The sequence below is a fragment of the Rhinolophus sinicus genome, linkage group LG14, assembly GCF_036562045.2.
Source record: "Rhinolophus sinicus isolate RSC01 linkage group LG14, ASM3656204v1, whole genome shotgun sequence".
NCBI classification, from domain to species: Eukaryota; Metazoa; Chordata; class Mammalia; order Chiroptera; family Rhinolophidae; genus Rhinolophus; species Rhinolophus sinicus.
The window spans coordinates 40,534,148-40,548,274 of NC_133763.1; the positions used below are offsets into that span (position 1 = coordinate 40,534,148).

A 14,127-nucleotide genomic window follows, 5' to 3' on the forward strand; every position below is an offset into this window, starting at 1 on the left:
AAAAAAAGAGAGAGACAAAACACCAGATAAAAGTTTATATACTCAAAATGGCTTCCATGATCAGAATATGGCATTTGTATTACAGTGATTTTGAATACGGTTTACAAAGGCAAGGTCTGGAATTAAATTCTAGAGACCAATATTATTATTTTAAAAAATAAAAGGCAAAATTTTGTAAGGTCTCAAAGAACTGTACATCTGTATATTGTGTGGCTGATGCAAATGATACCAGAGAATTGTCCTGTTAGGAATATTGTTCAAGCTGTGTAAAATGTATTCTTTTCTTTATCAAAAATACAAAAATAAACTTGAAAGAATTAGAAGCCAATAACTTTGAACTTCGATGTAATTTTGTTATAGGTAATACGGATTTTATGTATTATATTATGAGTTTGTATGAATTCAAGTTTATGTGAAGTAGGCTAGACACCCTAGAATTATCATACTGAAAAGGAGTTGGGGATCATTTAATACCTACCCACCTCCACATTTTATGAAAGAAAAAATGACTTTTCCAAGGCTTAGGGTCATGTGAATTAGTAAGCTGCAAAACACTTTTTTATTGCTTCATTAAGCATGGAAGATATTTTAGTTCCATTTTTACAATTTTATGAGGGTAAATCTTCCTACATGTTTCTAACTGGGTAGAATTAAATAGTGTCACTGTGGATCATTTCCAACTTATACTCTTATGCCTTCTGTATTTTAGTCTAAATCCACCCGTACTTTAGCAGTCATTGACCTTCAGGAACTACAGTAAAGAAGAAGACTCTAAACAAAAGAAATCACTAAGCTTTCCTTATCTCACACTGACACAGCAGTGTCAACAATTCAAGTCTCTCTAAAAAATAATGAGTGAGAGCCAGTCACTCCAATTACCAAGGAAACAGGCAATGGGGATGATTTATAAACAACATTTGGATATGGATTGTCTGGCATACATGAAAATTAGCACAAAATTAATGCCTTGTAATCTGGATACAGAAATTCATTTAGAATTTGAATTTAACGACTAAGAAACAGAAAGATTTTGATTAACCAAGCTATTGAAACCCAAGGGAAAGAGTTATGGTCACAACCACCTAAGGCCCCATCTTCTCTTTGGGAAACTGGCTAATTTAAAACAAGTTCTGGAATTTGATTGTGTTTACATCCTTTTCAAATTAACATTTAATTCCAGGCCCTCATGAGTTTAATAGGTAGAAAAATATAACTACCACTAATGATGGGAAGATGTCAAATTATTACAAAGAAACAAAACCACAGACCCTATTTATTTGTAATTAGAACAGTGTTATTTGACACCAGCATGATAAAAGGTAACTGCTGGAACTTGTGTGATCCCGGTTTCGAGAAGCCCTACATTGCCAGAGTGAAGGCTATGGCACCTATTCAATCTCCTTCAGAAGGGGCTGGTTACCGATAGGAACCATCCTTTCTGATCAAGCATCCATGTAGTATTTTCCACTTTAGGTTCAAAGGCCAGCGCCATTGTGAGGTTCTTAGTACAGATGGATTCACAATTTCAAAGCATTTTTAGAACAGTGGAGTCTTTTTTGAATTCTGCAAAAACGGTGCTTTTTATATAGTAAGGACTCAGTAAAAATGTATCCAATGAATGAACAGAAACAAAGCAAGGGCAGCTCCAGACTAGTTCGATTATCTCGTCAACGATTTTTACTGTCATTCACTAAACCTGACAAAAGTATTTTTCTAAGACTGAGGTTTTTCAGTTTCTTGTCTGTCTTCCTTTTAACAGTTATAGTCATGAGTCATTTAATGATCAGATTAGTTCTGAGAAATGCGTCCTTGGGCGATTTCGTCATGCCAATGGTTAGGGGCCACGATCAGCAAGATGGCCAAGATGAAATCAAGCACAAGAGAAAATGATGCAATCAAGACTCAGTATGGATGAGGTTGCTGCCAGCATAACATGGCACCCTGTTTTACAGCAAACTTTTTTGTTATAAAGAGTACACGCTAAAATAACAATGAAATAGAATAGTAAATACATACACCAGCAACACAGTCATTTATTATCACTATCAAGTATTATGTATGGTACATAACTGTATGTGCTATCCTTCTGCATATACGACTGGCACTGCAGTAGGTGTGTTTACACCAGCATCACCACAGACACGTGAGGAATGTATTGCCCTGTGACGTTAGGATGGCTATGATGTCACTAGCTGATGGGAAATTTTCTGCTCCATTTGAATTTTATGAGACCACTGTGTACACAGGGTCTGTTGTTGACCAAAACGTAGTTACACAGTATGACTGTATATACTGTGGCTAACGTTTTGTAATTTCATTGTAGTTTTCTTATTAATTCGTAATCCCCTCCCTTTAATCCACTGTGCTATGTACTTCCTTACACAACATCCCCAGATATGGAGGAAAACATAATATGCCTGTGTCTCTAGCAGTGGCATTTCTGATATTTTACACATACCATATAAGGGTAACTTATTTTAGCTCTGTGACGGGTACTTTTAATTCCACTTCTAGAACATCAGTGCAGAAACTTTCACTCCTGTCTGGTATAAATTATTTGGATTCTGGGTCGTTAGTGCTTTTTATGCAGATAGCAACTCCAGGATCTATGTTCACTAATCCAGGTCACTGAGGTATTACGGGCTTTTCACCTCTAACCTTAGCACTAAAGAACGTTCCTGAGCTGGACCCAGGTAACACAAAGCTGAATTGAGCAGCCCTTTCCAGTGACTATTCCTTTCATCCTCTTTGTCTCCTCTAATGGGAGTTCCACAAAGGCGGCAAGGCTGGCAGTCATCTTTGGCCCTACAGCTTTTTTTAAAGCCTCATATTTACGATAATACCACGAAGCAGCCTCATTACCATCCACGGAAGTTTTGCAGGTGCAAACTCAAGCTGGTGTATCTTGCAGTGAAGAGAAGACCCCCTGTGCATGGTTTTATCATGTCTCAGCTCGGGCTGTCATTCATTATTTGTGCTTCCACTCGCCACCTCCCCGCTAGGTTTGCATTTAAGGAAGAGCCTCCTCAGGTCCAGTGCTCTCTGTGCACAGCCTGCTTGTTCGTAAGTCACGTCCACAGGGAGGATGCCTGGATCTTGGTCACCAATTTGACAGTTTACATTTGTCAGGGCATGATCTTGCTGTCCATACTGAGCTTTTGGATTGGGAATGTGGTAGTTATGTCCAGAAGGGCTTTCTTACTTTGCTTTCAACTCAAGATGCTTCCATTTCTTTAAAACACAGATTCCTGGGGCTGGCCCAGTGGCTCAGGTGGTTAGAGCTCCATGCTCCTAGCTCCGAAGGCTGCCAGTTCAATTCCCACATGGGCCAGTGGCTCTCAGCCAAAAGGTTGCCAGTTCAATTCCTTGAGTCCCACAAGAGATGGTGGGCAGCACCCCCTGCAACTAAGATTGAATGCGGCACCTTGAGCTGAGCTGCCACTGAGCTCCCGGATGGCTCAGTTGGTTGGACAGCATCCTCTCAAACACAAGGTTGCCAGTTCAACTCCCGCAAGGGATGGTGGGCTGCGCCCCCTGCAAATAACAACGGCAACTGGACCTGTAGCTGAGCTGCACCTTCCACAACTAAGATTGAAAGGACAATAACTTGACTTGGAAAAAAGTCCTGGAAGTACACACTGTTCCCCAATAAAGTCCTGTTCCCCTTCCCCAATAAAATCTTAAAAAACAAACAAACAAATAAACAAAAACACGGATTCCTGTCTTACAACAGTTCTAAATTTTTAGATAAGGCTTTCAAGCTGGCCTACTTTGTAAAGCTCTCATACACTCAGTTATAACATTCATGTTAACATTTGCAAAGTGCTTTGAGATGTTTTCCGGAAGGATGCAGTATGTATCATTTGATTGATGGTTCAATCAGTGAGTGAGTGGTCCTTCCCCAATGTTACTCAAAGTACTTAGCAGAGTGCTACAAATGCATTCGATGTCCTATATCCAAATTCTTCGTTATCTCAAAAAACTCTCTCCAACTTGAGAAACAGACGAGATCACTTTTAAGGAAATATGAACTTTTTATTATCAGCAATGCACATATAATGACATATCTGCACTGTTTATATGATATATGCATTATATTCTTAAGTTGTAATTCTTAAAATTAAGTTGTAATTTTTTAATTGTACATACTATTAAAATAATCACTGTTCATTTACAACAACTTGGTAACAATATGCTATTTCAATTTAAATATAAAGTTCCTGTGAAATATCAATTATTGCATGTTAAAAAATGTTACCGTGTTAGTGTTTAATTGTCCAAGGTAATGAAGGAAAACCATAGTAGAGATCATTTAAAATAGCATAAAATACTGAAGCTTTTTCATTTGACATTATGTTGCAATTTGCATGAAATGAACCTAAATGTGGGAAGCATTTCACCAATTACAACTTCCTATGTTATAATTTAAAATGCCTTCCTCTTCCTGAATGAGGAGATATAGAGGCAGAGGAAGGAAGAGGAGGAAAGAGATGATATTAAACATTTGCTGTGCTTCATCAAACACAAGACAAAACTCACACGAATAACTGAAAGTTGGTTATATTTGAATTGGTCTATTACTCTGAGTCATAAATAGTCTAGACTCTGAAATAGTATCTAAAACTGGCAAACTTAGTTTATAATGAAAAATATGACTAGGGCAACATAAAACAATTGGAATTCTTAAAATAAGAATTTTCAGGATTTGCCGCAAAATTATAATATGATTCTCTTTAAACAACTTTTTAGGGAGCAAAATTTCCAAGAAACTACAGAATTAAACTGACCTATCTAATAAGAGAAAAATAAGGACCACAGATTGAAAAGAACTAATCAATGCTTACCATTAAACTTTTAAATTTTCTATTTTCTGCAATGTGAAAAAAGCCATCTCTTGTTAAAATCTTGATGTGCTTTGCTTCATTGTTGTACCTGTGGGCAATGAATAGCTTATGAATATAAATGTGTTTTTAATCAGTAGAAATCAATAATTACCAGAGGGCATACCCCAATAACATTATAGGAATTCATTCTGAAGAGAAAATATATACCTGTGCCAATACCCTGGTGACAGCTAATTAACAAAATATATTTACTGGATTGGTTGAAAATACAACCAACATTTGAAGTGACTGACCAATCATTATGCCCAGTTTGATTATGCCCAATTCTTCCGATGGAGAATACAGAAAAACAAAATAAAACAACATCTAGTAATTTATACTCTTAGATTTTACTAAAAACATACACACATCAAGTCACCAAAATACAATGTTATGAAAGAAATGCAATATGCCAATTAGCAGCCTATAACACATAATACTGCTTTTCTAACAGATATTTTCAAGTATTAATGAACTGTCTGGATAGATGCATTATTTCTACTGTAATTAGAACCTTGGTTTTCAACTTCAGTGTTATACATGTCAGATGGTCTATGCAATTAGAACAGGAAATCTATTTCTGTAAAAGTACTTGTCCTACTTACTTAATGCTAATGGCGTATTCTCCTGACTCTTTGCGCCTGTGCCTCACAAGGTAAGTACTATTTACCCTATTGATAAGTTCAGTCTCTGCCTGCAATCTTTCCATCGCTCCAGCAAACCTGTAACGACACAGAAAATATAGGTAATATACCTGGAAGAGCACAGAGGCTAGAAATAAGTGTCTGTCAGGATTTTAATTGAGTGGCAGAATGAGCTGTTTTTACTTCTATACCAACTAATGACATTGCTTCACAAAGATAATGCAGAGAAAAGTACTTAGATTCTTCCAAACACAAATGCTCTATGAAGCTAACAACAGTAAAGTGAACAGTGCCTAATACACAGTAAGCACCCAGAAAATCTTATCAAATAAATAAATGGGACAAAGACAAGAGCCAGTAGGTCTTGGGTTAGAAAGAGAGTTGTAGGGCGTTTGGGGACAAGAGCTGTCAGGAGTGTAAAGAAGGACCCCCCTGCCTAAGACACACACACATACACACACATACACACATACACAACCCAAAAGCTTCACCTTTTCTATGTACACTATGAAATGAAATCTCCTTTGAGCATCTTTTAAAGGAAGCTCCTGTAACAAATTATTTTTTTAAATTATTTTTGTATATAAGATTAATTCTTATAGTCCACAAATTTGATAACCAGTTTTCTTAAGCAATTAGCAGTAATAAGTAAAAGACACATATATATGAGTAAAAGATAGATATTTTTCAAAACCAGAATTCAGTTCTTCCTAAACTGTGTTGGCCTTAAACACACTCAAATTCCACAATAATAACAATAATCAAAGGCCCAAGTTAAATGTGAAATATTCTTTAGCGACCCTTCACATCACATATAGGCTTAGCATTTACTGGAAAAACGTACCAGAGATTTTGGCCAGTAAAAGTTAAAGGAAAAAATGTAATGTTTATATCGGGGCTCTTTCAAAGCTATTCACGAATTCATATTCCAGAAAATTCTCTGATTTACATATAGACACATGTAGCTCAGTGTAAATACCCACTTCTAATCTATACTAAATATTTATTTAAAATACACATGGTAAGCATTCAACAAAAATTTGTTGAAGGGGGACTTGTGAGGTTTCCACCAAGATAGCAGAACTAAGGGCATTTTATGTAGATAGTACCTCAGGTTAAAAGCACAGTTATCACAACCCATGAACAATTAGTACCTAGTACGATCTGACTCACACCTTCCTCTTCAACCTTATCTCTTACAACCCCCTTCTCCAATTTCAGGTCTAGGAATTCACCAAGCTTCTTTTGAGCTTTGAGTCTTCTCACAGCCTGTATTTGTGTCTGGAAAACACTATCAACACACATCCCATCTCATCATTCAGGTTTAGAGAAAGGTCTTCTCTGACCATCCCATCTGAAGAACGTCATTCCACATCTCTCACTCTCCGCTCCATGATACGCATCGTAATATCTCTATTTTCCTTCATGGCACTTATCACAATTAGTATGCAGATACGCATGTTTTATCCAAGTGACACATGAACATATTTTTTAAAAAATAACTCACGCTATAAAAATTTTAATGCAAAAGCATTACCCCATGTTATCAGCATTCTTCTCCAAGTCCCATGTCAATACATTTACCTATATTTTTCTTATTTCCACTTGCATATTTCTAAATAACATGACTAAACTACAATTTCATAATGTCTCAACCTCAGATATCCGGAAGGAAAATCACTTTTTCTCCACTTACGCACATTCTTTCATAGTCCTGCTTCTCACTCTTCCTTCTACAAAGCCAGGCCATCGGGCCCAGTTTTGTCATGTTGTTACATTCAAAGAACATCTAACATCCAAAAAAAATAATTCCTCAAGGTTTTCTTTGCTCAAGCTTCTTTATCTCTATCACAAGTTCTTTCCAAATTCTCTAAGAGAATTATAAACCCCTCAATAATACATTTTTCAACACCGTGTACTATATCTGTTCACTTTTTTCTATGGAGACATTCATTCCTCCTGAGACCTACATCCTCTTGGTCTAATCAATACTGCTTGCCCTCTAAGCCTGCTGAACCGCTACAGTCCTGGGCCTTCCCTTTGCTCCCCTTTCCTGGATTCTGTATCTCCCTCTTTCTTGGTTTACAAGCTCATCCTTCAGCTTCCTGCAAATGGATACAGGGGATGTCATACTCGGAAGGCCTCACATCCATGAAAATATATTTTACTTCATTCTTGTCAGGATTATAGTTATTAATTGCATGGAAACTAAGACCTCAAATTTGTCTTAAACCAGGTAAACTGTAGCAAACATTCCCACTTCTATCACCAATCTGCTACAATCTCTTCAGCAAGCTCAGCGCGGAAGCTCGGGGAGGGATGGCAGAGAAAGCAAATAATGACTAGAAAAGGCAGATGTGACTGCTGAAGGAGAGCAAGAGGGCAGATGAGAAGAATCCCATCCTTTACACAAAGCATTCCTGCAATAATTCAGCATTTCCCATGCTATGGTTATATATCAGAAAACAATCAGAATTTTTTTTTTTTTAAATCAGACAGCTCAGGTGTTCCTATATTTGCAAACTGAACTAGTACTATATACTTGCAGAATATTTCATTTATATACATATCCTGATATCTAATTTGTATGCATATACTTCAATATCAAGAAAATGAAAATAGATGCAGTCATTTTAAGAGGAGACAAACACAAAATTCAGGGAAACAGATATAAATAAGTGAATATGCCCACTTTTTTTTTTAAACATTAACAGGTAGTATAGCAACGTACGGACAACATAACTTGGAATATCCTGCTCTAACTTACTAGTTGCATGGCCTTAACCTTTGTTTCCTCATCTATAAAAAGAATAAGAACAACCTTCCTTATAGACATGTTAGAAAATCAGAATTAAATAACATGTGTAAAATGCTAAGCACATAGTAAGTACTGAGTATACCAGGGGTGTCAAAAAAAATGTATACACTTGACTTGTATTCATCTTTTGTTATCGGTAAATATTATTACAATTTTAATACAGTTTTTTCCTTTCTTAAAATGTGTATACATATTTTTGGCACCCTCTGTATATTAGTTATTGTCATATGACAATCTTAAATATTCTGGATCCTACACAGATTTTTTCCAGTTGAAGATATCACTCCTTACTCATCATGTCTAAAAAGTACTAATCACTATCCACTTTGCTTCCTTGTTTCTATTAATGATGATACTAGCCTCCAAGTGGTAAGTGAGCTCCATATAGATCCAAAACTTCAGATGTGACTACATCTTACTTCTCCCATATTACATGCTATAAATTGTACTTTTAAGATCTATTAACCTTTCTGGGCTAATTTTCAGTTTCGGACAATGAAATCATGTTTTTTTCTCTGCTTCATGAAATCTACTTTTCTAAAATACAAGACACATATTTGCTTATGTCCTATTCCTTTCTGTGGCTGTTACAAAGTTTGAGTTTACAGTCAAGTACACATGTATGCACACGCACGCACGCGCACACACACACACACACACACACCCCACTCTGATAAAGATATGGAAAGGTCAGCAATATGTAAATTCATTATAGTGTTTTGTTACATCTGAGAATACCTCTATCCAGAACAAATGGAAATGGAATGTGGTTTACTAACCCCACATTTAAGGCGTCCTCAAGCTAAGGGTATGGTATTTCAACTTAGCTACACAAACATTTTTAATGCTTACCAGGGTTGGCAAGAATAATCTACTGGTTTGGGCACCTAGGATATAAAAAGGCAAAAATAGATTAAGTTTACTTAAGGGAAGCTTTTAGAAATCAATCATTAATTCAGTTTAGCTGACTCAGCGCTATAAAACCCTAAGTAGCACAGTCCTGGAACTATCCATTGGCAATTTTATACAGAGTGAATCATAGTATATGTCAGATAAGTAGAAAATAATTCATCTTGCTTTAATTCATTCTTTCATTCATTTTACTGCCACTGTACCTCCAAGGGGAGAGATAACAGGAAAAATATGAATTGGAAACTTTTTTGGTATTTATTATCAAGGCAGTTTAATCCTATCATAAAAAATTAAAAGGAAAATGTTAGGAAAACCAAAGAGCAATCTGTTTTCCCAAGACATTGGGAAAACAGGCAAAATAAACAATATATACTGCATATAGACTCTTATTCTGTAACAAATTCTAAACTTTGATTTTGAAGTCTACCACCAGGAAAACATTTATTCATGAAAAAGTCATGGAAAATATTTATTTTTCCCCCTTTTCTCCTATAGAGCTTCACAACAGAGAAAAATATTACATTTTCTATGCAAATAAAGAAAGGAAAAAAAGGAAAACTTCTTCTACTTCCTCATGGTAACTAGAAAATGAACAAAGCCAAAGAAGGTATACTAATATTCATAAAATAACAAATAAAATGCATCCTATGTAGAGGGGGACAAAGTTTATAAACTCCTAAGAAAAGACTGGGAGTTGTCTTGTGTTCAGAAATTTTTCATGAAATCACCTGCATCTTTGATATATACACACCATGGTATTCTGGGCCTTTTTACATTGGGTAATTAAAAATATTATTAACACCATTTGTAACAATAAAAACTGTCATATTTCAGGGGCCTGGCCAATATGAATACGTCTTTAGCTATGTCAGTTTTCATAATGGGCTCTTACAATTTTGTCCTTCCAGGTTAAGAGTTATATATCAAAACATTATCTTTCTGTTCAGAACATCTTTAAAGTTATTGATATTTAAGTATTTTAACGAATGGATCATATCTTTAACTTCATCACCTATAAAATCCTGATACACAGCAAATAATATTGAAAGTAAATTATACCCATTTAAATCCTGCAAATATTTTCTTGTACCATTTTGTTTTCACAAACAGAAATCAATCTTCAACAGTTTCCCTTTTGGTGATAAGATATACATGGCCTCGGAAATTTGATGGGACAAATATTTCCTCCTTCATTCTCCTTCTCTGTATTCTTTAAACGTATACTTATTCCTAAGCCAATCTCTCTCTCTCTCTCTCTCTCTCTCTCCCCCCCCTCTCTCCCTCCCTCCCCCTAGGCATCAGAGAGTACATTTTATGTTATATTCATCCATAGTATTATTTCAGTAAATACTCATTCTCCGGGTATCTAACTAATGTGTTTGATGTTTTCAGAAAATGTCACTATAACATTAAATAAGTAAGACAAACTAAAGCACAGTAAAATGTATTTAGAGATTTGATTGAAGAATTTGTGACTAGTCCCTACCATTCTCACCTCGGTGGAAACAAGGAAATTTGTAAAATGCGTCTATCTAATCTGTAGCTTTGGTTATTCCTTCTAAAACCTTGTAGACAATTTAATTTTGCAAATTTTTCTTTTTACATATATTCCCTTAACTTTAAAAAATACTTTCTGACAATCAAATCACAATGATTTGGGAATTTTAATAACATTGCCTATAGCATTCAAACATGAAATAATATGATCCCCCCAGAAAATATTAATAAAATCAATGAGCAACCAACCCAGTATCCATTGTGCATTCTTGCCAATTAATTACAACATCAAAAACAAAACAAAACAAAAGAAATAAAATACTCATACTTACACATGGGCAAGGCTTGACAGCATCACTTGGAAAAAATCCAACCTCTCCAGATGATAAATTTCTACCCTACATTAGAAAAAAAAAATGCCAATGCTGAGAACAAACATACCATAAATGATAATCCCATAACACTGTGTACATAGTGTTGTTACTCGTAATCCTCAGAATTACTTACACTTTGTACCCAGCCCTAAGCACTAATTAACTACAGAGCTCAGGAAAGGAAGCAGAAGCAGAAGCAGAGAGGCTTTAAAATTGTTAAACTTTACACGTGGTCTCAGATCATGGTTATAAAATAAGAATTCAAGTTTGACTTTCCAAGCTACCGATTTCATTGATCTTACACTCTCTTAATCCTATATAGAGATAATAGCAATATTCTGTCCATTTTATATCCATTAATACAAGTAGATATATTGGCTTTGTGCAGGTTCATAATTAATTAGGAATTCGATTTACATGGTTACTATTGGTGTCACTAACATAACTCATGACATTGCTCCATCAAGAGACATTTCAAGATACGTGGAAATGGAAAACAGCATGGTATGATGTTTTAGGTGATTTTCAGATTTAGAAGAAAGAAATCAGATACTGATTAAGTTAAGATGTTGGAGGAAAATATTTTAGCTCAAAATGGCATTGTAAATGAGAACATGGAAGAAATTAACAGAATAAGGAAAACCTAAGCACAAAATGGACAAAAAAAACTTAAGAATTTATTCTTAGATACCCTTGGTCAAATTCCTCTTTGAAAATGTCTCATGGCACTAACCCTAAAATTGTTTCCTTTTTCCACAAACTATACTCAAAATACACTACAACAATCAGAATGTGTAATTAAAAAATTCTTATTAGAGTACTTCTCCTTGTCCAGAAATTGGGCTTATTTTTATTTGCTATTTAACAACTGCTTCTCAGTACCTCCGATGAGTAATAGCATGATTGGATGTTACAGCTCTATTATTTTTTAAGAAGAAAAGTAACAAATAATTATCAGAAAACATCTCCCTCTTAAAGCAATATCCCTTTGTGCTCATACAGCTTAACTATAATTGTGTAGAGAACATATAAAGTAGTAATTCAGAGCTTTTTTTAAAATGAGGAGTAAAGTAAAGGGAAGGAAAAGGGGAAGAGGGGAAAAGGGAAGTGGAAAAAAGGGAGAGGAAGTGCAGTAGAAAGGGGGGAAGGGTCAGATGTAGGGCAAAGTGAGAGAAAAGAGAAGAGGAGGGGGAGGTTAGGACAGAGAGGGAGATAAACTCAATAACCAAACAAAGACATGATATTAATTTTGGCAAGGTTCTAAAAACTGCACTGCCCTTGAATATCAGGAAAAAGGTAAGTGACCAAGTAAAATATTCATTCATTTATTCAACAAATATAGTATCTAATATTAACTTGGTTAGACACTGAAGAAAATGTAAAAATTCATAAAAGTAATTCCTATTGTTCCCTATATTTTCAGAGTAAAGATATGTATACACATAATTATAATACTAGATAGGAAGGGCTAACTATTGTTTGAGAGGGACAGAGAGCCTATGGAAATTAGAAAGATGGATTAACTTTTGGGGGGTTGACTGAAAGCTACATGAAGAGCTACATGAAGCACGTGAATATAAATTGTGTGGGGTTTAAATAAATACAGATAAAAAATGGAGAACATCCTGAAAACAAAGTATGACATGAGAAAAGCACAGGGGTAGGAAATTACAGGATGTGGATACGAAATGCCAATAGTTCCCCTCAAATAGAGTCTAATGATGGCTAATGCTAATTGAACACTTACTGTACGCTGGACACTGCTCTGAGCATTTCATTTAGTCCTTACAGTGAGCCTTTGTGGTAGGTCTAACTACTCTCCGTATTTTATAAGTGAGGAAAATAACACACAGAGAAATTAAATGATTTGCCCACCATCACAAAACAAGCAAGTGACAGAACAAGAGTTCCAATTCAGACATGCTAACAGCGCTGCACTGCTTCTCCAACCAGTCATAACACTCATAAAGGAAGACAGGGGGAAATAAGGCTAAAAGATAGCACGGAACCAGTTTGACTATGATATCTGAACTGATCACTCGTGATGTGGTTTCAGTAAAGGGGCCACATATTTTAGAAGAATTACACTGACATCCATGTGCAGCTGGCTTATGGAAAGGCATGACCTTGGAGGTGAGACTATCATTAGAAAACTGGGGTGGTAAGGAAACAGGGACTGGAGGAAGGGAAACAGGTGCTAGAGACATTACTTAACTACAGTGTTTGGGACTTGCCTGTGGAAGAGATACAGGGAGAGAAGTCTATAAGACTGAAGGAAAAGTCAAGGATAGAATTGATCCTTTAATCCATCCAAACAGATAACAGATAACAGATTTAGATGGCAATCATAGAGATGGGAAACTCGGAATCATTCGAGCAAGATTGTCATAGAAGACAATATAGAGAGAAAATGATGGAAAACAAAATTTTCCATCATTTACATAACTTACAGAAATTAGTGTAAGTAGAAGGTAGGACAGACCAGTAGGAATGAGAAGAATTGGAGAGTAAAGAGTGATGACAGCACAGTAACCATAAGGTTAGAATGAAGTATTTCTTTCATTCAAATATACTTACTGAGTTCTTTATGGTGCTTTATTTTAAACATGACACTAAGATACAAATAAGTGCAATATGTGGAGACTAAACAACTAGCCAGACCCTTATATATAAATGCACTGCAATGTTACCTGAGTACAAAATATAAGGGTGTGAACCATAAACTGATGGAAGCTCAGAAGAGAAAAGTGTGATTTCCAGTCAAGATGGTGGTGTAGGTAAATGCAGTGCTTACCTCTTCTCCAGACCACATCAAAATTACAACTAAACTACAGAACAACCATCATTGAGAATTGCCTGAAGTCTAGCTGAACCAAAGTCCTGTAACTAAGAACATATAGAAGAAGCAACCTTGAGACTGGTAGGAGGTGCAGAGATTCAATATGGGCTTGTCCCCCACCTGCAGGTAACTATTAAAAATCAGGAGGGATATCTGAGCT

General features: G+C 35.7%; 1 protein-coding gene across 2 annotated transcripts in view; it reads right to left on the reverse strand.

The window, feature by feature from the left end:
* VAV3 (vav guanine nucleotide exchange factor 3) overlaps nucleotides 1–14,127 on the reverse strand; it is a 329,840-nt gene that overhangs the window by 20,784 nt on the left and 294,929 nt on the right. For both annotated transcript variants that reach the window (XM_019746514.2, XM_019746513.2), the window contains exons 21-24: nucleotides 11,087–11,152; nucleotides 9,198–9,232; nucleotides 5,489–5,605; nucleotides 4,845–4,932 (exon numbers count right to left, since the gene is read on the reverse strand). In XM_019746514.2, coding sequence (XP_019602073.2) covers nucleotides 4,845–4,932; nucleotides 5,489–5,605; nucleotides 9,198–9,232; nucleotides 11,087–11,152 — 306 coding nt within the window. The remainder of the gene's footprint in view (nucleotides 1–4,844; nucleotides 4,933–5,488; nucleotides 5,606–9,197; nucleotides 9,233–11,086; nucleotides 11,153–14,127) is intronic.